General features: G+C 40.7%; 3 protein-coding genes across 3 annotated transcripts; 2 read left to right on the forward strand and 1 right to left on the reverse strand.

The window, feature by feature from the left end:
* The first annotated feature begins 1046 nt into the window (after window positions 1-1046).
* Window positions 1047-5003, forward strand: LOC146480310 (uncharacterized). Its single transcript, XM_085109306.1, has 3 exons — window positions 1047-1537; window positions 2719-2907; window positions 3441-5003. Exons 2-3 carry the CDS (start codon window positions 2728-2730, stop codon window positions 3672-3674), a joined length of 414 nt encoding a protein of 137 aa, XP_084965432.1. The 5' UTR covers window positions 1047-1537; window positions 2719-2727; the 3' UTR covers window positions 3675-5003.
* A 7093-nt stretch (window positions 5004-12096) lies between these two features.
* On the forward strand, window positions 12097-14785 carry LOC146480311 (uncharacterized). The gene is made up of 3 exons (XM_085109305.1): window positions 12097-12163; window positions 13665-13853; window positions 14448-14785. Exons 2-3 carry the CDS (start codon window positions 13674-13676, stop codon window positions 14679-14681), a joined length of 414 nt encoding a protein of 137 aa, XP_084965431.1. The 5' UTR covers window positions 12097-12163; window positions 13665-13673; the 3' UTR covers window positions 14682-14785.
* A 1769-nt stretch (window positions 14786-16554) lies between these two features.
* LOC146480312 (uncharacterized) lies at window positions 16555-18083 on the reverse strand. Its single transcript, XM_085109307.1, has 2 exons — window positions 17979-18083; window positions 16555-17805 (listed from the first exon to the last, which is right to left on the reverse strand). The coding sequence occupies exons 1-2, from the start codon at window positions 18023-18025 to the stop codon at window positions 16908-16910; spliced, it is 945 nt and encodes a 314-aa protein (XP_084965433.1). The 5' UTR covers window positions 18026-18083; the 3' UTR covers window positions 16555-16907.
* Window positions 18084-21396: the final 3313 nt, after the last annotated feature.

Here is a 21396-nt window from a genome sequence, read left to right on the forward strand (position 1 = left end):
GTAGCGAAAAGAAATCGCTTCCTTATCATAAGAGAGTGAACATCACAAGCTGAAATGACAACATATTTCGTCATGCTTTGCTATCCACAATCAGCATGGCTCCAAGTACCGAAAGTAATACTAGTTAATGATAATTGCGTTCGACGTAGAAAGAACGCACTCCTAATACAGATTCGAGTCGAGATTGCATGGGACAACGCTGAATGCCGTGAATGAATGGGTCTTGGGGCGTGTATCTGACATCCACCGCAGATTTTGCAGGGGCGATGACATCATCACAAACTAGTGGCAAAAGAGAGAGAGAGCCTGGAATCTAGATAATTGAACGCACTCCCCAATGTTTGATTATTACTACTAATGAAAATAGTTTTGTTTTCCCTTGGGTCTCGTTCGTGAAAGGAAATATTTTCGTCTCGGGAAACACTCTCGGGAAAACAACACTAACTACACCGTTGATTTTAACATCTGAGTAACATAAGAAAGTGAAGAAGTCATTACGCCAACAACTGCGTTTTCATCATTACGTCTAAATATTTTTGGTCCTTCAGTTTTTTTTTTGTTTTTTTTTTTTCAGAAAAGCCATGTCTTGCCGGTGTGGGACTGTTTTCTTCGCGTTACGTCAGAACCTGGCTTTTAAAATGCCTTTATACCAGTTTTTACGTTCCGTTTCTTTGCCAAATAATAACGGGTTTTTAAACTTCTTTTGCTTTCGCGAAAACTTGAGAAGCGCAACAGGTCCGGAAGTCGTGTTTTACTGAAGGAAGTCGTTTTCATTGACAGAAACTTGTCAATGCAACGCTCAGTAAGCAAAAATAAAAATTCAAAACTTTTTCTGTCAAGTCTAAGGAAGGTATGTTTAATGAAGGAAGTCGTTTTCAGTAAATACACGTATGATTGTGGTGGTGCAGTGTTCGTTTATTGACAACCGAAACTTGTCAAAGTTCAACTGAAAGCTTAATCAGCAAATATAAAAATTCAAAATCTTTTCTCCTTCTATCTAATCAATATAAGAAACTAAAAGTGCTTTCTGTCTCATTAATTTTTGCAAAATATAGATCGCAATCTTTCCAAATCAACGAATCAAAATCCAAAAACCACCTTGCTGTAGTCCAAATTTTAATGTGAATTTTAAATTGTTGGTTGTGAGTCGTTCAATTGTTTAAGGGGCAAACAATCGCCCCCTTTTTGCGGAAGTACGGCTCTCCTAACAAGAATTGTGTGTTTCGTGTTAGCAGAATTGGACATACTTTCCTTGAAAGAAACCTTTCTTGTTTTTCTGAAAACGTTTACTTCATTTACAGCAGTATTTACAGCCAAACAAAGGATATAAGACTAATAAAATTGGAAAAAAGGAATTCAAAGTGTAAACAATGTCGACATGTTAGGCTGCTGAGATTTTCGTGTCCACTACTTAGTTACGTATTTTTCAAAACATAGTGCAATGTTGTTTTACGAGTCAAAACGTTCTTACAGTCTGAGAGAAGAACTCTAAGATCCTCCAGTGAAAATTCGAAGTTCTCACAACCAAGGAAGAAAGGTAAGACTGGCAACATCAGCTGTCTCAAAAACTTACTAATGCGGAAAATGTAACTTATATTAGGAAATTCAGTGTATTAATATTTTCATTCCTACCAACCTGTCACTGGTCCTTAAAGCTTGAAGCTTGTTTCCTTAAAACACTGAAACATCGTGGAGGACATGTGAGCAATCGCCTAACCGAGAATCTCCGGCTGATTAGGGACATTCCGAAGTTACAAATCCAAGGTTTTACAGTGGCAAGCAATATAGCGCGTTTTTCACCGGTTAAATTCCCTATAAATGGCAAGCAAAACTCAACATAATACAACATAATATTCACAAAGAACTATGCACCACGTCAGTACAACATTCTACCTATAATTAAAACTAATTCTAACATCGTGACGTGAGAGAAAAAATCAGGTATTGTTTAGCAATGCTTACAAAACCTGATTTTTTCGATCCAGGGCTCAAAATCTTTTCAGTTAGATAAGATATCCCGTTCCGTTTCATCTAGTATTATATCGAATATTAAGAATAAAGACGAACCAGCATCAGTGTTGACCAAAGGTCAGTAATAAAAAGCTTTGAATATTTTTAGTTTATCGTGATTTACTTTCATGTGGTGTAAAATCTGGAGGATAAATCTGTTACCATTAAAATTTCTCAGCTCGGACTAGACTAAGATATCTAATAATCTGAAAACTTACAAGACAGGAAATTTTTACCACAAGTTAATAAATACGCGACTTAATTCGTCGACATGATGATAAATTCAGTGACGGTCGTGTTCATTCCGCTACAAGCGTTGCTTCGTTATTGCTTTCATCTTATAGACCCTCTAATCCGCGTCTTCCTTTTTTGTTTCCTGAAGCAAATGATGTTGGTATCCTTCTACACTTGAAGCTGTATTCTTAAGTTCTACTTGTTGTTGTTGTTGACCCCTGTATCTCTTCCAAATTGTTGCCGAGCCTTTTCGACTTTAAGTTATCTGGTGTTTTGTTCATGTTGCTGACGTCAGATCCCTCGGAACTTGCGGCGCAGAAGCATTCCGAGTAAAAACAAATAATAAGTTGTAATTCCTTCGGCAGAGTTAAAAGTGTAAATATTGAACAAACAAATGCAGTTCAAATAAATAGGATGTACAGGCAGAATGTTGTCAGATTGTTATTAATTTTTAATGTGTTCTTCGTTGCACAGAATTTCGGTATGAGACTGATAGCCTTTCACGTGTTCATCTTGCTGTTGATGCTGCCTTTTATCACGGAAGCGGCCTCCAAAGCCTGCAAAGTGAAACACAATGGTTGTCCTGTACCATGGGGGCTTCCGTTCTTCTACAAGAGGACGTTTAAACCAGCTTGCAACAAACATGATGTCTACTACTACTGTGTAAGATTTTCACCCAGTTTTATGACGAGAAACATTTGAAAGTAACTCATAGTTATGGTCCAGGTGTGAGCTCCTTTAGCACTCTGCAAAACGTTCTCCTTCCCAGTGAGATTTTTTAGGAATGACTCAGTTGTGTCTCAAAGACAGCTGGAGTTATTTTGATTTAGACAAGCACTGACCAGAAAAGAATAAGGAATTGAGAGGTGAAGCAGCAGTATAAATTCAAAATTTGGTACATAATAAACGGCACTAATAATAACTGAATTTAAAACTTGTAGGGTCCAACGAATTTGAAAGTAATAATTAATAAATAGCTGCCAGAAATGATTATTTCTCGCCCCAGTTAATTTCTTTGTTGAAAAACCTCCTGCTTTTTTCTGGAAATTTTAACTGTAATCCTCAGTTTTTGATAAGTGAAAGCTTGATAATTTGTGTACCGGATTGGTGGTCGACCAGATGTAGCCTAGAAAATTGTCCTTTTTACAGCGTGTCAGACACTCTTGAACTGATCAAACTCTTCTCTCTCCTCGTAGGGAATGGATTATTCATGGTCTCGATACCGGTGTGACAGAGCTTTCCTACGCGACATGAAGAAACTATGCAAGGCCAAGAGATTCTTCAAGAGGTGGTGTCGGAGATTTGCAAAGGTTTACTACAAGGCAGTCAGAAGATTTGGAAAGAAGCATTACAGTAAAAATTCTCCGTCTTGGTGCGAAAAGTCTTGTGTCATAAAGCATGGAAGTCCTTACAAGACCTTGAGGGTTTAGGACAAAGAAAGGAGGCGAAAAAAAAAACCGTAACAGAAAAAAGGCGTGAATTGTTAGGTTAAGAAAAAAGAAGCCCCTTGTAGCCTAGGAATAATAACAAAAAGCTGTCCATGAATACATCAGTGTTGTAGTTGTTTGCAAGATCATATATGAACGTACCTTACAGCAACCTTGTCTATCCAGTTTTTCTCCACAATCCGCATATTTTCCACTGTCTTTGTTTTATTCAGTTTCTACGCTTTTTTCGCTAACCATCTGCGTTTTCTGTGGTCAACTGTATTTTCTTAATTCGTTTCATGTGCGTTTTCTCCAGAATATGCATTTACTTAAAAACAAATAAATAAAAAAATAAATCAACTTTGTTAAACGAGGGTGACACTTTACAGTCTGACAACTGACAAACCTGTGGCCCTCGGATTCCAGATCGAATTGGAATTTGGAAATGTTGGTTTTTGTGGAGGGAGGGAAACCGGAGAAAAACCCCCGGAGCAAGGACGAGAACCAACAACAAACTCAACCCACATATGACGTGGAGTCTGGGAATCAAGCCCGGGCCACATTGGTGGGAGGCAAGTGCTTTCACCACTGTGCCATCCCTGCTCCCCCTTCACTGCAGGCGTTTCTACCACTATCAGTATTTTCTGTACAACCCTCGCTTTCTCCACCATCCAAGTTTGCTACCTGCCATCTCCGTTTTCTACACTTTCTTGGTTTTGCTTCACTGTTCCCTCGCCATCCCTTCTCAATCTCCTTTATCTCCACCATCTGTGTTTTCGCTACCATTTGCCTCTCAACTATATAGGTTTTCACAGCCATCTGCCTACGTTTTCTGCCACACCTTTCTCGTCTTATCTGCGATTTCTTTATGTTCTGTGTTTTAACCTTTCTCTGCGATTCCTCCACTATTTGTGTTTTATGTTATCAAATGGTCGATAATACATCACATGCAGTGACTGTATATTGATAAACCTCCCTGTTGTTAGTATGCGGTGTTTGTCTCGTGTGCTAATTTCCAACGTTCACAAGAGCATAATTGTTATGAACTCTATTAACACACGCTTTTCCAGGAATGTTTTTGAAGTGGTTCAGAAAACTCGCACCACGTGTTTTATAGAGTCTAAAACTACTCGGCTGGCCTCGTGGTTTTAAACCCGATAAAACAATCCTGCTCGTTTTAAAACATTACTTAATTTCATCCGTTGGACGAAGAGCAAAAACTGAAGTTAGTACAGCTTCTGGCAAGTGCTGTGTTCTTTTGTAAATTGAATTCCAGAGTAATATCTACGCTAATAAAAAATCTCAGCATGTGAAGTTCAAAAAGGCAGTATTTTAATTTACGAATTTCGAACTATTGCTGTCTCGAGATATATCCAATAGTAGCACAAACAGGAGTGTTCGGTTACCTCTGATCATTGTATAAGAAAACGGGTACCAGTGAGCATCTTTTACACCGGATTTTGCATACTCTTCGGCGGTCGTAGTTGTTTTAAGGAGAACAGCAAAGCTTGAAGGTAAGTTCTGTTGGCAAAAGAGTGCTAGCCCAATAATTTGTAAAATTTAGCTCGGTTTAAAGGGGGTCTGGCTGACGAAAGTAATAATCAGATATATATAAGGTGACTGAATAACATCATATCAGACTTTCCGGGCCATAACTACTAACACCAAATATCCTGTTAAAAATGTTGCCAAATTCGTACAAACGCATTTCCTCTAGCCAACAGTAACTGCCTTTTTGTTAAACAGGCTACTACCATGAGAAAGATAGAAGTCAACGTGTTTGCCGTCCTGCTATTGTTGTCCTTGGACCCGGAAGTGATGTCAGATTCTAACTGCTACATAGAATCCAACGGCTGTAGTGTCCCAGGAAACCTTCCTTTTTTTTACAAGAAGACCTTCACTCCTGCTTGTGTAAAGCACGATGTCTGTTATTTCTGCGTAAGGAGCGATGAAAAGTATTTTATGACTTAATTAGCTAACAAGTTAATAACTATGAGCATCAATAGACAATTTTTACGATGACGTTGTTTTACTAAAACCACCAGAATCCTCTTTTTTTTTCCTTTCTTATTTGAATTTTGCTAATCCCAGTGAGGTTTAGAAAACAATTTTCCTAATTTGCAAGAGAAAAAAACAAACTGAAGGAATTTGGTAGTTGTAGTAATGACGCCATCGTGAAAATAGCCCTTTGGTAGTTTGACTGCAAAGAGCTTCAAAACGGGGAAACGAACATTATCAAATATTAATTTTCGACCATCAGATTTAATTTATACACAGTCTTGAGAGTTAAAACCAACTTTGTACAGAACTGATCAGTATTTTTCTTTAAGGATTCTATTCGTCGAGCTGGGTGCAGCTCAGTAGCTGATCAAACTCTTCTTCTCGATCACTCCTCGTAGGGAATGGATTATTCATGGTCTCGATACCAGTGTGACAGAGCTTTCCTACGCGACATGAAGAAACTGTGCAAGGCCAAGAGATTCTTCAAGAGGTGGTGTCGGAGATTTGCAAAGCTTTACTACACGTTAGTCAGAAAATTTGCAAAGAAGAATTACTGTAAAAATTCTCCGTCCTGGTGCGAAAGGTCTTGTGTCATAAAGCATGGAAGTCCTTTCAAGACCGTGAGGGGTTAGGACAAAAGAAAGGAGGCGAAAAAAACCGTAACAGCAAAAAGGCATGAAATGTAAGGTTAGGAAAAGAGAAACGCCTTGTAGCCTAGGAATAATAATAAAAAGCTGTTCATGAATACATGTTGTAGTTGCTTGCAAGAACATATGGTAAACGTACCTTACAGTAACCTTATCCATTCAGTTTTTATCCACAATCCACAAACTTTCTACTCTCTTTGTTTTGTTAAGTTTCTGTGCTTTCTTCGCTATCCATCTGCGTTCTCTATAGTCATCTGCATTTTCTCCATTCGTTTCATGTGCGTTTTCTGAGGTCTTCTGCGTTTTCTCCACAATCTGCGTTTACTTCACTGTATAAGGGTTTCTTCCATTATCAGTGTTTCTCTTCAATCCTTGTTTTGTCCATAATCCAAGTTTGCTACCTACCATCTTCGTTTTCTTCACTTTCTTGGTTTTGCTTCAATCTTCCCTCGCCATCCCTTCTCAATCTCCTTTATCTCCACCATCTTTGTTTTCGCTATCGCTTGCTTCTCAACTATGTAGGTTTTCACAGCTATCTGCCTGGGTTATCTACTGACACTCCTTTTCCTCTTATCTGCAATTTCTTTACGTTCTGCGTTTTAACCTTTCTCTGCCATTTCTCCACCATTTGTGTTTTATGTTAGTTGCGTTTCTGTACGTATCTGTTTGAAAGGCCTCAATCGCCTCAAAAGCCGATAATTCTTTTACTTTTCGGGGGGTGAAAAATATTTTTGCAAAGTGAAGAGAAGCTTGGATAACCGCCAGCACAAGATTCCGTGTGCTAAAATTGTCTGCGAATTTAATAAGTCAACTAACAAATTCCAACAGATCAAACTGTGTTAGCTTGCTGAAACAGCCTTTGTACTACAACCGACCCGGGAAAGCAGAAAACGGCGTTTTTAGTACTTGCGTAAGTTTTCTCCTTTGAGCGTCCTTGTGGTTCTTATCCTTGCTCCAAGGGATTTTGGCCCGGCATGTCTAGAAAAAGAATGCTTAGTTTTACAAGGGCAAACGGTTTGGCCTATCACACGCTCGAAGGCTATTTGCCACAGATGATGCAATCACTCGTATCCTTTCAAAACTTGTCCCAAATATTAAAAAGTGCAGCAAAAACAAGAGTGAAGAAGTTTTATGACGAAGTAAACATAAATAAGAAGTTAGCAATTCATCTCATTATAGAGCGGCTTCCAGTCGAGTGTCGAAAGTAATTCGTGTTTGCATTGGCTTTAACTTCGCTTTGTGATTGAGAAACAAAACTCGCGCCAAAAATCCAAACCAATCGTGACTGGCTCATATCCGTTTTTCCCGCGCTTGGAGCTAGTTGTATGTATTTTCTCCATGTTCTGATTGGTTCTTTGCACTGCTTGTGTTTGTTGTGATTGGCCAGAGCCATTATTTGGATGTTGCTTCCGTACGATACTCAGTAACTTACTACGGACTACATTAATAAGACAAAAATTTTTTAACTTGCTTGATCAAATCTTCTTGTTCTGGTATGAAAATCGAAAACAAAATCCTTATCAATTTTCCTCTCCCGCGTTTGAGGGGTATAGAAGTGTCAAATTTCGTTTCCATTTGGATAAAGTACCGCGCAGAATGGCAGATTGGGGGTAGTGGGGCTGTAAAGTCAATACAGGAACGCTAGTCTTGTGACTTTTGGAGAACGAAACAATGGGATCGAAGGAATGTGGCGCTCGGTTAAGCAGTCGTTTGTGGGGAGGACGTAATACAAGTCCCCTAAAAACGACTGCGTGGGAGGTTGTGAAACTCGAGGTATGATCGTGATATACAGACGTCAATTATAACCACGTGAATATAAGCGCATAACACAAGCAATCAACGGAAAAAAGGTGCACTCATCGTAAGAGTAATGAAGCAAAATTTTCAAAATAGTAATAAAACGCTAAGCATCAATCCCATCCCGTGGAAGTTGAAAGCGACTGAGGGACATAAACTTTCGAAGTCCATGAACTTTACGAGAGATGCTTTGATGTATGTAGGACTTCAGTGGAATAAAACGAAGTGTGTATTGGTTCATGTTAACAGAGGATGTTTATCTAAAGACGTCAAACGGAGTGAAGATTGGTGACTCCGGGCTGAGAAAGAGCTTAAAACCAGCATCCTTTGACAAAATTCCTGGCAGTTATGTAGAATATCAAGCAGGAGGATCACTTAGTGTATCAGAGTGTAGAAAAAGTCTTTCTACCGAGAATTTTAGTTATCTGGATTAGCTCTTCGTCTGACTAAAATCTTAAAGTGTTTGCATGTAACCAGTTCGTACCGCCCGTTCTGTACCATACCATGAAAGTGGACCCAAGTTTGGCCAATTTCCGATCTCCAACACCTAGACAGAAAAACTTTAAGAAGATTTTAGAGAGCGGTGGCAAGCACCCCTTAGGATCAACAGAGTTGATATAAATCCCGACTGAGAAAATTAGGAGGAAGAGGTCTTAAGTTGGTGGAGGGAGAACATAAGCTGACCAAGGTCAAGGCGGTGGTCAAACTTTATGGCAACCAAGATCCAGTAATAGAGGCGGTGAGAAGGTATGAACAGAAGCCTGAGGATAGCGGTCGGCGGAAAATTGCCTAAAGTTGCCAAAAAAATATTCGCAGGCAGGCTCCTGGCGCAGGAAGTGGGCCTAAAACTACAATTAATCTACTACACCTAGCAGGAAAAACAGACTGAAATCAGAGAGGTGGATGGATCGACGATTGGGTGATATACTAAGTCAGCACAGAAGAATACGCGAATGGAGGAAATTAAGGGTTAGGAATGAGAAGAGAGGCTTGTGGTAATGAGATGGAATGAGGACGGACTTAGGCCCCATCCACACTAATGCGTTTTCGTTTGAAGACGCCTAATTTTTGATGCGTTTTCGCCTATCGTATACACAAAAACGCCCGGAAGCGCAAATGGAAACGGAGACTTTCAAAAACGGACTCTTTTGAAAACGCATTAGTGTGGATAGCGCCTTAGGAAGTGACTGCTTTCTTTCTTTCTACAGGAAACTGGAGATCAGCACCGTTTTGTACAACCGCGACAACAAAAGAACTTTACCAAAACTCCTTCCAACAAAAGTATACCAGCAGAAAAAGACGGAATTAAACTCAACTTCCGATATCAGAGGCAGAATGTGCGGTGAAGGTAAAGAGAGCATGTCACTTGTGCTTGCAGGCTGCACAGATCTGGCTCAGACAAAATATCTTGCAGGACACAATGCGGCACTGAATGACCTTGTTTAGCTGCTTCGAAGGTCTGGGTCTGATAGACGCAACCTCGCCTTGGCCAGTCCAACCGAAACCAGTCTACGAAAATCATCGTGCCAAAGCGAACCAAGGCCGGATGTTCAATTTCATGCAGAAAACACTAGGGTCAGAGCAAACAGGATAGATGCCAGAATAACTAAAAAAAAGATGACAAAGCCTTTTTATTACTGGAGATGAATTGTCCGTGGAGGAAATAGAGATGCAAAGGAAACTGAGAGGGCCATGAAGTACCCGCCACTTCGCTTTAAACTCAAGAGGCAGTTTCCAGGGTATGAAGTAATCCAACACAACGTCATTGTTGATGTACTTGAAGGTGTTTCCATGGATATGGCAACAGACAGCTTTTGGGCTAATGACGTCATGAAATTTCAGACCCCACCCCCCCTTTCGTAACTCAGACAAACAAAGTCCTAACTGTGTGACTAACAAGTGCAGTTTTATGAAAAGCGGTCATTTCGCTTCGATCTTTGACGGTTCCAACCGACGATGATGGCTTTCCTGGCTGTGTATTTGAAAAAAAAAACCGCAGGAATATACTGTGGAGCAGCTGCATCGGTGGTTAAAGTGCAGAGGATTGAAATTAAGCGGAAAACGCGACGCCGCTTGTGGAACGTGTTGAAGACTGCATAAATAGTAGGAATCACCATACTCTTCATCCGAACATTGATGATGGAAATAGGTTGCGCAAAAGTGCTTAGAGAAATTTCTAAGTTACCTGAATTGAACGGTTTCTTTTCTTCGAAAAAGGCAAACGAGTTTGATGCGAGGTCCTCTAGCGCTCTTGTGAAAATATGCTAATGTCGTCAACTTGTAAGCGAATCTCTCTCTAGATATCAATCGTATAACTGAAATAAGAAAACTATGTTTACAAAGCTTATTTAAAGTACTAATGGAATATCCATTGCCAAAGACTCACTATATCATATAGTTGCGCATGAAGCACTATTTGTTTGTTTCTTAATTCGCGCTTCATGAGATCACGCATTGCAACTGAATCTTTAAAAAATCATATCACTGACTACGATTGTCGAAAAATCATGATTCTTACACGAAAATAAAGGTAAGAAAATGTTCGTGTACTATTCAGAGAAATTAAGAATGGCAGTGCGCAAGAAACGTTTCCGATCCACGAAATTGTTTCCAACTCGCACATCCGGTCGTGTTTTCATATTTTGCCGTCACGCGCATAATTTGACTGCATACATCTTGAACTTGAAAATTCATAATTCGATTTCCATTAATCCTAAAACGGTAGTTTTATACTTTTTGTAAACTTTATTTATTGAAAGTTTCGATAATTGTTAAGCGATGTAAATTGAAACGTTTGTTTTCCTCGACAAATGCAAGCGAGTTTTCTACGAGTTCAGTTCTTGTGAAAATATGCAAGTGCCCTTAACTTGTAACCGAACCTTCGAAAAATCATATCTCTCGACATAGTAATCATATGAAAATAAGACAATTATCATTATAAAGTTTATTTATCCCACTAATCGAATATCTATGGCCGGAAACTACGTAGAACGTTTTCTTGTCGTCAATTTGAGTGCCCGTGAATCGACGTGAAGCACTATTCAGATTTGTTGCGTAATTCGCGCAACATGAGATCTCGCAGGCGAAATCATATCTCTTGCTAGGATTGTCCTAAAATCCTGATTGTAGCCCGAAAATAAAGGTAAAGAATTGTATTATTCTGTCAAATAAGAACTAAGATGCGCAAGAACTATTTCTGTTCACGAAATTGGTTCGAACTTCGGTCATCCGGTTGTGTTTAGACTTCGCGCCGTTAGCGCATAAATTCGATTTTCTACATCTTAAACTTTAAAAATTCATTGTTGGCTTTCTATAAATCCTAAGACGGTAGTTTTAGACATTTTAAATACTTCATTTATTGTAGTTTTCGATAATTGCTCACCGATGTCAATAATAACGCTTCTCGAAAAATGCAAGCGTCTTCGTTTCTCTATTACTGCCCTAGCACATACCGGTTTTGTCTATGGCGGAGCGAAATGTTTGTCTGAGTCTATGAAACTAAAAGAGCTTTACGTCCCATTATTCTTTTGTAAAATATAGATCGCAATCTCCTCCAATCAATTAATCAAAACAAGTGTAGTCTAAATTTGAATGAGACTTTTAAATCGTTTCAGTCAGTGAACTCTTTAGAAGCAAACCGAATCGCCCCCTATTTTTGCGGAAGAACGGTTCTCGTAACCAGAGATGTGTGTTAGTAGGATCGGAAATGCCTTGCTCGAAAGAAACCCTTTCTGATGATTTTCTCAAAACGTTTATCTCGTTTTCAGCCGTTTACAGCCAAACATAGAGTATTATGTGATCGACTAACAACTGATATCGGGACAAAGGAATTCAAAGTGTAAACAATGTCTACATGTTAGGGTGCTGAGATTTTCGTGTTCAAATCTACATAAATCAGATATGTGTTTTTGAAAACATAGCGCAACGTTGTTTTACGAGGAAAAACTTTCTTACAGCCTGAGGGAAGACCCCTAATCAATCTTTAGGTATCACCCAGTGAAAATTTGAACTCCGTAAGTTCTCAGAACCAAGGGAATCGGAAGAAAGGTAATTCACGACTAAAAACATCAGCTATTCTAAAACATTACGAATGCCGAAACTAAAAAACTTCGGAAACTGTCTTATTCAGATTTTCATCGCTACCAACCTGGCACTGTTCTCGAAGGAACATTTTTCCTTCAGACATCGAAACACCATGGAGCATAGCTAAATACGCCGACCTAGCGAACTCAAGTTTGTTTTAAAAATACGTATGTTGCAGATGAGCAAGCACCGCCACCGATTTTCATAATTAACTGCTTTTGTAAATCGAAACACGGCACCTCAGGAGCTTCTGCGCCAAAACTTCAAGTTAACTTTTCAGTCTTATCAAAAGGTCCACCTTAAAACTGAACGCGTTAAAAAAAAAATCCGTATTTTTCTGCTCAGCTTTCTATTTAAAATGATTCACTGGCATTGCTTACAATACTGGTAATGGGAGAGTAAAACTAGATCCAAACCTATTGTCTACTATTTTAATGTTCATAAAACGCAATCACAAAGAAAACATATATAAAACTGCGGGTTATGAAACTAAATTTTGGTTCCTTGGCGATTAGGGACATTCCGAAGTAGTGGCAATATGGCGCCTTTTTCGTTGGTTAAATTCATTATTAGTGATTGACAAGCAAAACTGCACATTTCACTTCGTCTCGTAGCCAGTCCGACTATGATATTAACATTCACAAAGAACTGTGTACCACGTCAGTATCAGTACAACATTCTACCTATAATTAAAACTCAGTAATTCTAACATCGTAACATAAGAAAAAAAATCACAGGCATCATTAACTAATGCTTCAAAAACTGATCGATTTTGTCCATTCAGGTCTAAAAATCTTTTCAGTGAGTTAAAAGATACTTTTATCGTATTATATCGAAAATTAGCGTGTTGACCTTTGTAATGGCAGCTTTGAATATTTTTATTTTATCGTAATTTACTTTCATGTGGTGCAAAATCAGAAACCGATAAATCTGTTACCTCTAAAATTTCTCAGCGCCAACTAGGCTTATTTCTAATAAATTCTGAAAATTCACAAAACAGGTTTTTATTCCGACTTTTAATTATAAAATCGCGACATACATTCGTCGACTAACGCAAATAAATTCAGTGACGGTCGTGTTCATTCCGCCATATTAAAGCGTTCCTTTGTTATTGTTTTCATCTCATAGACTCTCTTATCCGCGTCTTCCTTTTTTTTTTTCTTAAGCGAATGAATGTTTGTCTCTTTCTACACTTCTTTTTCTTTGACCCCCGTCTCTCTTCCAAATCGTTACCGAGCCTTTTCGACTTTTACTTATCTAGTGTTTCGTTCATGATGCTGGCGTCAGATCCCTCGGAACTTGTGGAGCAGTTGCATCCCGCAAAACTAAATAATAAGCTGTAATTCGGGAGAGGTAAAAGTGTAAATTTTGCAGAAACAAATGATATGCAGTTCAAAGAAATACGATGCACAGGCAGACTGTTGTTAGGTAATTATTAATGTTTAATGTGTTCTTCGTTGCACAGAATTTCGATATGAGACTGATAGCCTTTCACGTGTTCATCTTGCTGTTGATGCTGCCTTTTATCCCGGAAGCGGCCTCCAAGCGCTGCAAAGTGAAACACAATGGTTGTTCTATACCATTGAGGCTTCCGTTCTTCTACAAGAGGACGTTTAAACCAGCTTGCAACAAACATGATGTCTGCTACTCCTGTGTAAGATTTTTACCCAGTTTTGTGACGAGAAACATTTGAAAGTAACTCATAGTCATGGTCCAGGTGTGAGCTCCTTCAGCACTCTGCAAAACGTTCTCCTTCCCAGTGAGATTTATTAGGAATGACTCAGTTTTACCCAAAGACGAGAGTTGTTTTGACTTTAGACAAGCACCAACCAGAAAAGAATAACGATTTGAAAGTTAAAGCATCAGTATAAATTCAAAATTTGGTACTTAATAAACGCAAAATTTAAAACTAGGTCCAATGCCATTTCAAGGAAAAAATAAACAAACACACCAGAAAAGATGTTATCTTGAATTGCTTTCGCCTAGATTAGCTGTCTGTGTGTCTGACTGTTTCTTTCGCATTTGTTGATTTCTTTATTTAAATTAAATCCTGCTTTATACTGTAATTCTTCTTGATAAGTGAAAGGTTGATAATTTTTAACACGAATTAGTGTTTCTATTATCATAATAATAATAATACTAATAATAATAATAATAATAATAAAAATAATAATCATCATCATCATCATCATCATATACAGCGTGTCAGACACTCTTGAACTGATCAAACTCTTCTCTCTCCTCGTAGGGAATGAATTATTCATGGTCTCGATACCGGTGTGACAGAGCTTTCCTACGCGACATGAAGAAACGGTGCAAGGCCAAGAGATTCTTCAGGGGGGTGTGTCGGAAATTTGCAAAGATTTACTACAAGGCAGTCAGATGCTTTGGAAAGAAGCATTACAGTAAAAATCCTCCGTCCTGGTGCAAAAATTCTTGTGTCAAAAAGCATGGAAGTCCTTACAAGACCTTGCGTGGCTAAGACGACAAAAGAAAAGAGGCGAAAATTCGTAACAGCAAAAAGGCATGAATGTTAGATTAGCAAAAAACGAAGCCTTGTAGCTTGGAAAGTAATAAAACTCTGGTCATGAATACATGTTGTGTTTGTTTGTAAGTGCGTATGGGGAACTTACCTTTTAGGCGTTTTGTCCATTCAGTTTTTCTCCACAGTCCGCAGCATTTCCACTATGGATCCGTGTTTCTCTGGTGTCTGAACTTTTTTCGCTATCCGTCTGCGTTTCTATACCTTAACTCTGTTCATAACCCAAACATTTATTTATAGAAAACGCACATGGATAGCGAAAAAAGCAGCGCAGAAACGGGACAAAACACAGAGAGTGGAAGAAACGCCTGCAGTGAAGTAAACGCAGACAGTGGAGAAAACACAACTGAAACGAGTGGAGAAAATACAGATGACTGGAAGTTTTGAAATTACAATCTCGCATAAAAGATAAACTTCGATCTCCTTCATACTACATCATCATTTCAACATACGATCAAAGTTAATTTTCTCATCGGTTTCCAAGCAACAACTATTATCATAGCAACGGAAAAAGCGAACAACGACTGAAAGTTGACCAAGATTCAACCTTCTTATCTAAAACCGGTTTTGGTTATTGAGCCTAAAACTTGTGTGAATATCGAAAAGAATTGATACCCTATCGGCTTGTAAATTAAAAAAAAAACTGTGGAGGCATTTTAAAGATGTCTCGATTTATGCAAAGTAGGAACTTTTTCATTCATCTGTGCTTTATTTTTTACCTTTTTCAAGCATAAATATCTTAAAATCTGAGACACCCATGAAGATCAATACACATTTGAATGGTTTTGCTATGAAGAAAGACCTTTTAACAGAAAAGACAAAGTGTCAAGTTTTATTTTGCCAGAGATATTGTTGAAAAATGCGGCAATAAACAAAATCACCCCGTAAAAATTGATTCATTATTTACTTGTAAACGCTCTTAAATTACCGACTTTTTCCTGATTTCGCCTACAAGTTGTCCAAATTGAGTAGTTTAAATCCCTAAAGTTTTGTCAAAAAGTGTATGTCTAGATTTTGAGATAATGGACAATGTTTAAGATGAGAGGCTATGCGCTACCGTTGCTATGGTAATAGTTGTTGCTTGGAAATCGATGAGAAAATCAACTTTGATCATATGTTGAGATGATGATGTAGTATTAAGGAGATCGAAATTTATCTTTTATGCGTGATTGTAATTTCAAAACTTCCACCTTAAGTCCAGAAAAACTGCTGCGAGCCTCCTTAACAACTAAAGGTAAATTGGCCACCGTAAAGAGATTCGAGTGCTGACGTTTCGAGCGTTAACCCTTCGTCATGATTTGCAGCACCACAGCTTCTTTAGAGACTAACCTCCCTTATTCATGCCTTTGCCATAGTCATGTGCATTTTCTATCCATTCCCCTTTTGTGTGGTCTTCTGTATTTTTCTCCATTTATTTCATATGCGGTTTCTCCACAATCTGCGTTTACTTCTCTGCAGGCGTTTCTTTCACTGTCGATGTTTTCTCTACAATCCTCGCTTCTCCACCCTCCACGTTTGCTGCCTGCCATCTCGGTTTTCTTCACTTTCTTGGTTTTGCTTCACTGTTCCCTCGCCATCCCTCTCTCAATCATTCTCCTTTATCTCCACCGTCTGTGTTTTCGCTATCATTTGTTTCTCAACTATATAGGTTTTCAAAGCCATCTGCCTGGGTTTTCTGCTAACACGCCTTTACGATTTCTTTACGTTCTGCGTTTCAACCTTTCTCTGCGATTTCTCCACTATTTGTGTTTTATGTTAGTTGCGTTTGTGTTGGCTTCAGGAGCATTCTATGTTACCTTTTGGTACGTGTAATGTCTGCTCTCCAGACTAGCCCCCGATGGAAGTGGATTCTCCTCAAAAACGACTCAGGCACGTTTCATTCCGCCATGTTGTATTTCACTTTAATCCCAACATGCAATACAGCATGGGTTGCACAGGTAACCCAATAAACAATCACTACATCTCCCCCTTATTTGAAATGAAGACAATAGGTGTAATGCAAAACAAACTACAATAATGCTGAACTTGAACTGTAACAATAAAGCATTGTTCAAAGAGTCCAACGAGGAACTTTCTTAATGAAATAATGATACTAAATCTCGAATCTTTTCAAAGTCCTAATGTCAATACCAACATAGTCTTCAGAAACCATGTTGGCTCAGTCTCTTAAGTAACATAGTCTTTAAGCCAGCTTGGCTCAGCTCTCCTGCGCATTGACCTTCGGGGTTCAACACTCTGTTCTGGCATCCTAACAATGGGAGACTGTGGCAAGCTGGGTTCAGTGACAGGCTCAGTCACTGGCCCTTCTGCTGGGCTTCCAATAACTGGTTCAGGATCAGTAACGATAACCGGTTCTCTTACTGGTGTCTGTTCCAGTGGCCATGTCTCCTCTTTCTGTGGCTGAGGTGTCTGTGGTGCAGGGTCTATGAACCGTTTCAAATGATCCACATTCCTTTTAAGTAGAGTTTCACCTCGCTCAATGACCACCATATCTCCTCTCTTGGAAACTACACTGTATGGGTCTGGATCATACGTTGCAGATAACTTGTTCTGTTTCTTCCCCATTAGAAGCACCTTGTCTCCTTCTGACACATCAGACTCCACACTTCTTTTGTTTGCACTTTCAGCACCTCTCTGTTTCCTCTCAGCATCCTGATCTCGCGCATGTTGATCTATAGTACCAGGCATCTCTTCTTCCTCAACGCTTTCAAACTCTGGCATCTTGGTCCGAATCTTCCTTCCATACAATAGCTCCGCAGGGCTAACACCTGTTGTAGAATGGGGCGTCGACCTGTACGCTAATAGGTACTTCTGTAATTCTTGTTGCCATGGCTTCCCTTCAGCATGGGCCGCACGCATCGCCTTAAGCAGTGACTTGTTCTGCCGCTCTACCTCTCCATTCGCTCTTGGCCACTGGGGAACAGTCTCCTTATGCTTGACTCCGAGCTCATCCAGGAACTCTTCCATCTCGTGACTTACTAGGTTTGACCCATTGTCGGTCCTTAATGTCTCTGGGATGCCGTGACGGGTGAAGTGCTTCTCTAGGCACTTGATTATGCTACTGCTACATGTGTTACGTATTACATCCACCTCGATCCATCTTCTATAATAGTCAACAGTGACATGCAGGTTATCTCCTGTCGGTAGTGGACCCATTAAATCTACCGCAAGGTCCCTCCAAGGCTTGGTTGGCATGGTTGTTGTCTTCACAGGAGGTGTGGTAGTAACAGGAGTCACAGCTTGACATCCAAGGCATTTCTTGCAATGTCTTTCCACCATAGCATTCATGCTCGGCCACCATACTTTACTTCGCAGGCGATCCTTTGTTTTCACTATCCCTTGGTGCCCCTCGTGGGCCAACTCTAGAACCCTTTCACGCAAACTCAGCGGTACAACAATACGCGTGCCTCTCATTACCAGCCTCCAAACCACAGAAACCTCGTCCCGCAACAACTTGTAGGGGCTCAGTGCGGTAGACCAGTCCCCAGTCCTCCAACACTTGCGGATCTCTGTGAGTTCCTCAACCTCAGCAGAAGCTCTCTCTATCTCCCTGGTAGTCAGCGCCCGTGGGGTTGCACTGATTGCCACCATTCTTACAAACTCCTCAGTCGTGCTGCCACAGTGTGATGAAGCCGGTATCTTTGTCAAACGAATTAGACAATCAGCAATGTTCTGGCCTGAGGGTACGTGACGCACAGTGTACTTGAACGGCATGAGACGCAACACCTATCTCTCAACCCTGGCAGAAGGTTTGGACTTTGGTACATAGATGGCCTCCAAGGCTTTGCAGTCGGTAACAAGCTGAAATGACTCTAGCCCTGACAGATACAAACTAAACCTCTCACAACCCCAAACAACTGCTAATGCCTCCTTCTCCGTCTGACTGTATCGACGCTCAACGTCACTTAAACTACGACTTGCAAATGCGACCGCTCTCTTCACTCCCTGCTGCTCTTGTACCAGTATAGCCCCAAGTCCGACTGGGCTCGCGTCGGTAACCACCTCAGTTGGAGCATCCTTGTCATAGAAAGCCATCATTGACCCCTCGGCCAACTGCCTCTTTAAAGCCTCAAACGCTTCATTCTCCTCCTTTCCCCACTGCCACTCATTATCTTGCCGTGTCAACCTCCGCAATGGTTCTGCCGTCGTTGCAAAGTTTGGAAGAAATCTCGAACTGAAACTGATAAGTCCCAGGAAACTCCGCAGCTCTGCAACACCTGTGGGGGCTTTTGTTTCATGCACTGCTCTGACCTTTTCCTCAGTTTTCCCCACACCATGCTTACTTAAAAGCAGTCCCATGAATACAATCTGATCCATTCCGATCTTGCACTTATCCTTGTTAAGGGTGAGGTTCCTCTCCTGCAAGCGCTTTAGCAATGTGATGAGATTTCTGTCATGTTCCTCATTTGTCTTTCCGTGTACAACAATGTCATCAGCTATGTTGGTGGTTCCAGGACAGTCAGCAATTGTCTGTCTGACAACATGCTGATACTGTTCAGGAGCACTGTTTATACCAAAACTCAGCCTCTTGTAACGGTAAAATGAATCACCAGCTGAAAATGTTGTGATATCCCTGGACTCCTCTTCCAGCTCAATTTGATGGAATCCCATGTTCATGTCAAGCTTGGAGAAAACCGTACTTCCATTCATTTCCTCTAGCACCTCATCCACAGTAGGAATTGGCAATTTCTCCCTTTTAATTGCCTCATTCGCACGACTCATGTCAACACATATCCGCACGTCATCTCTGTTAGGCTTGGGAGCAAACACAGCTGGGCTGACCCAGGTTGATGGACCGGAAACTTTCTCAATGATGTCAAGGTCAAGGAGTTCGTCTATCTTACTCTGGACTTTATCCTTCAACGGGTAGGGGTTCTGCGCTACAGGTGTAACTTCATGGTCAATATGCAGCTTAAGTTGAAAACCTGACAACTTGCCAACTCCCGAAAACACCTTTGGGAAGCGGTTTGCAGTACTCTCAATGTCACTGCCTATGGAATAAATACCCACTGGCTCTGGCCCAACTTTTAACACTTGTAGCCTTTTAGCAGCTGAGCTACCCAGCAGACAACGCCCATCTCCTTCTGTTACGAGAATGTTCTCTACCACTTTCTGCCCATGACACTCGACAGTAGCCTCAAATTTACCGACAACTGCTAGAGACCCATTGCCATAAACGCGAAGATTCCTCTCTTCTGGCTGTAGCTTTACACGTAGGCCACTCCTCACCAGGTTATGAAACTGTCGCTCACCAAGTACAGTTGACTGTGCTCCAGAATCAACAAGCATTCTGATAGTGGTACCATTGATTGTCACTGCTACAATGTTATCTTCACAAGCTCTTTCCCCGTTAAAGTTTATTGGGAAAGCAAAAGGCTCCTCTCCACTATCATAGTCAACCTGATTAACTTGTCGAGCCCTCGGCTGTGGATTACGTTTCACACTACTGGACCGCCAATTATTACTCGCTCTTCCACCAGTCTTACCCTTTTCGCCCTCACATCGGCAACATACTGCCCAATGCCCCTTTTTGCCACACTTCGCACATGTTTTACCCTTTGCAGGACATACCTTATCAAGAGCAAAATGTCCGGGCTTCCCACACGCATAGCACTTGCTTATGCCTTGCCCGCTTGACTTTTCCTTGCTTTCGTTGTTCCTGACCAAATTCACGCTGGTCTGTCCCTCCCCTCCTGCAATTTGGTTTGCTTGACGTCGTGCCGTTTCCCATGCCCTGGCTGTGGTGAGGGCAGCTGCCAGCTGGATGTTCGGCACCTCAAACAACTTGGTACGTAGTTCTTGAGACGCTAGTTTTTCTAACAGTTGATCCCGCACTGCAAATATCAACTCCTCGGCCCCATAGCCGCAGTGTCGTGCTTGTTTCCTGAGGCGGAGAACAAACGAGTCCACATCTTCGCCGGGCTCCTGGCGTACTTGGCGTAGAACGTGTCGCTCGGAAGCGGCGTTTTCCTGGACATGGAAATATGCATTTAATGCCCGAATGCTCTGTTGAGAAACATCATCCGCGCCTGCATCGGCAAGGGGAACGATCGTTAGATTTTCGAAGATATCTTGCACTCCGGAACCAGCCCTATAAAGTAATTCGCTTTTCTTTCTCGCTGGGTTTTGCAAATTCGCTTTGCCTTCTGCGTAGTACGTAAAACCTCGCAGCCACACTCGCCATCTTTCGCTCAACTCTGATTTGGAACCGGTAATATCCATCGGTTGAATATTATGACCCGCCATACGGCTAGATAGGATGATTCTCGCTATCCTCGTCGCCAATGTAATGTCTGCACTCCAGACTAGCCCCCAATGGAAGTGGATTCTCCTCAGAAACGACTCAGACACGTTTCATTCCGCCATGTTGTATTTCACTTAAATCCCAACATGCAATACAGCATGGGTTGCACAGGTAACCCAATAAACAATCACTACAGTACGGATCCGTTTGAAAGGCCTAAATGACCTAAATCGCCTCAACGTTTTGCTGAAATTAGGGAAATTATATTTCCTTTAGTTTTCGAAGGAACAAAAGTGGCATTTCAAGTGCAAAATAACTTAGTTCAGTGGAGTTCGGAAAGTGGACAGAAGCTCGGATAACCGTCGGCAAGATTCCGTGTGCTAAAATTGTCTGCGAATTTAATCATTTAAC

The sequence above is a fragment of the Pavona decussata genome, unplaced genomic scaffold (genome assembly GCF_977016875.1).
Source record: "Pavona decussata unplaced genomic scaffold, jaPavDecu1.1 SCAFFOLD_53, whole genome shotgun sequence".
Lineage (NCBI taxonomy): Eukaryota > Metazoa > Cnidaria > Anthozoa > Scleractinia > Agariciidae > Pavona > Pavona decussata.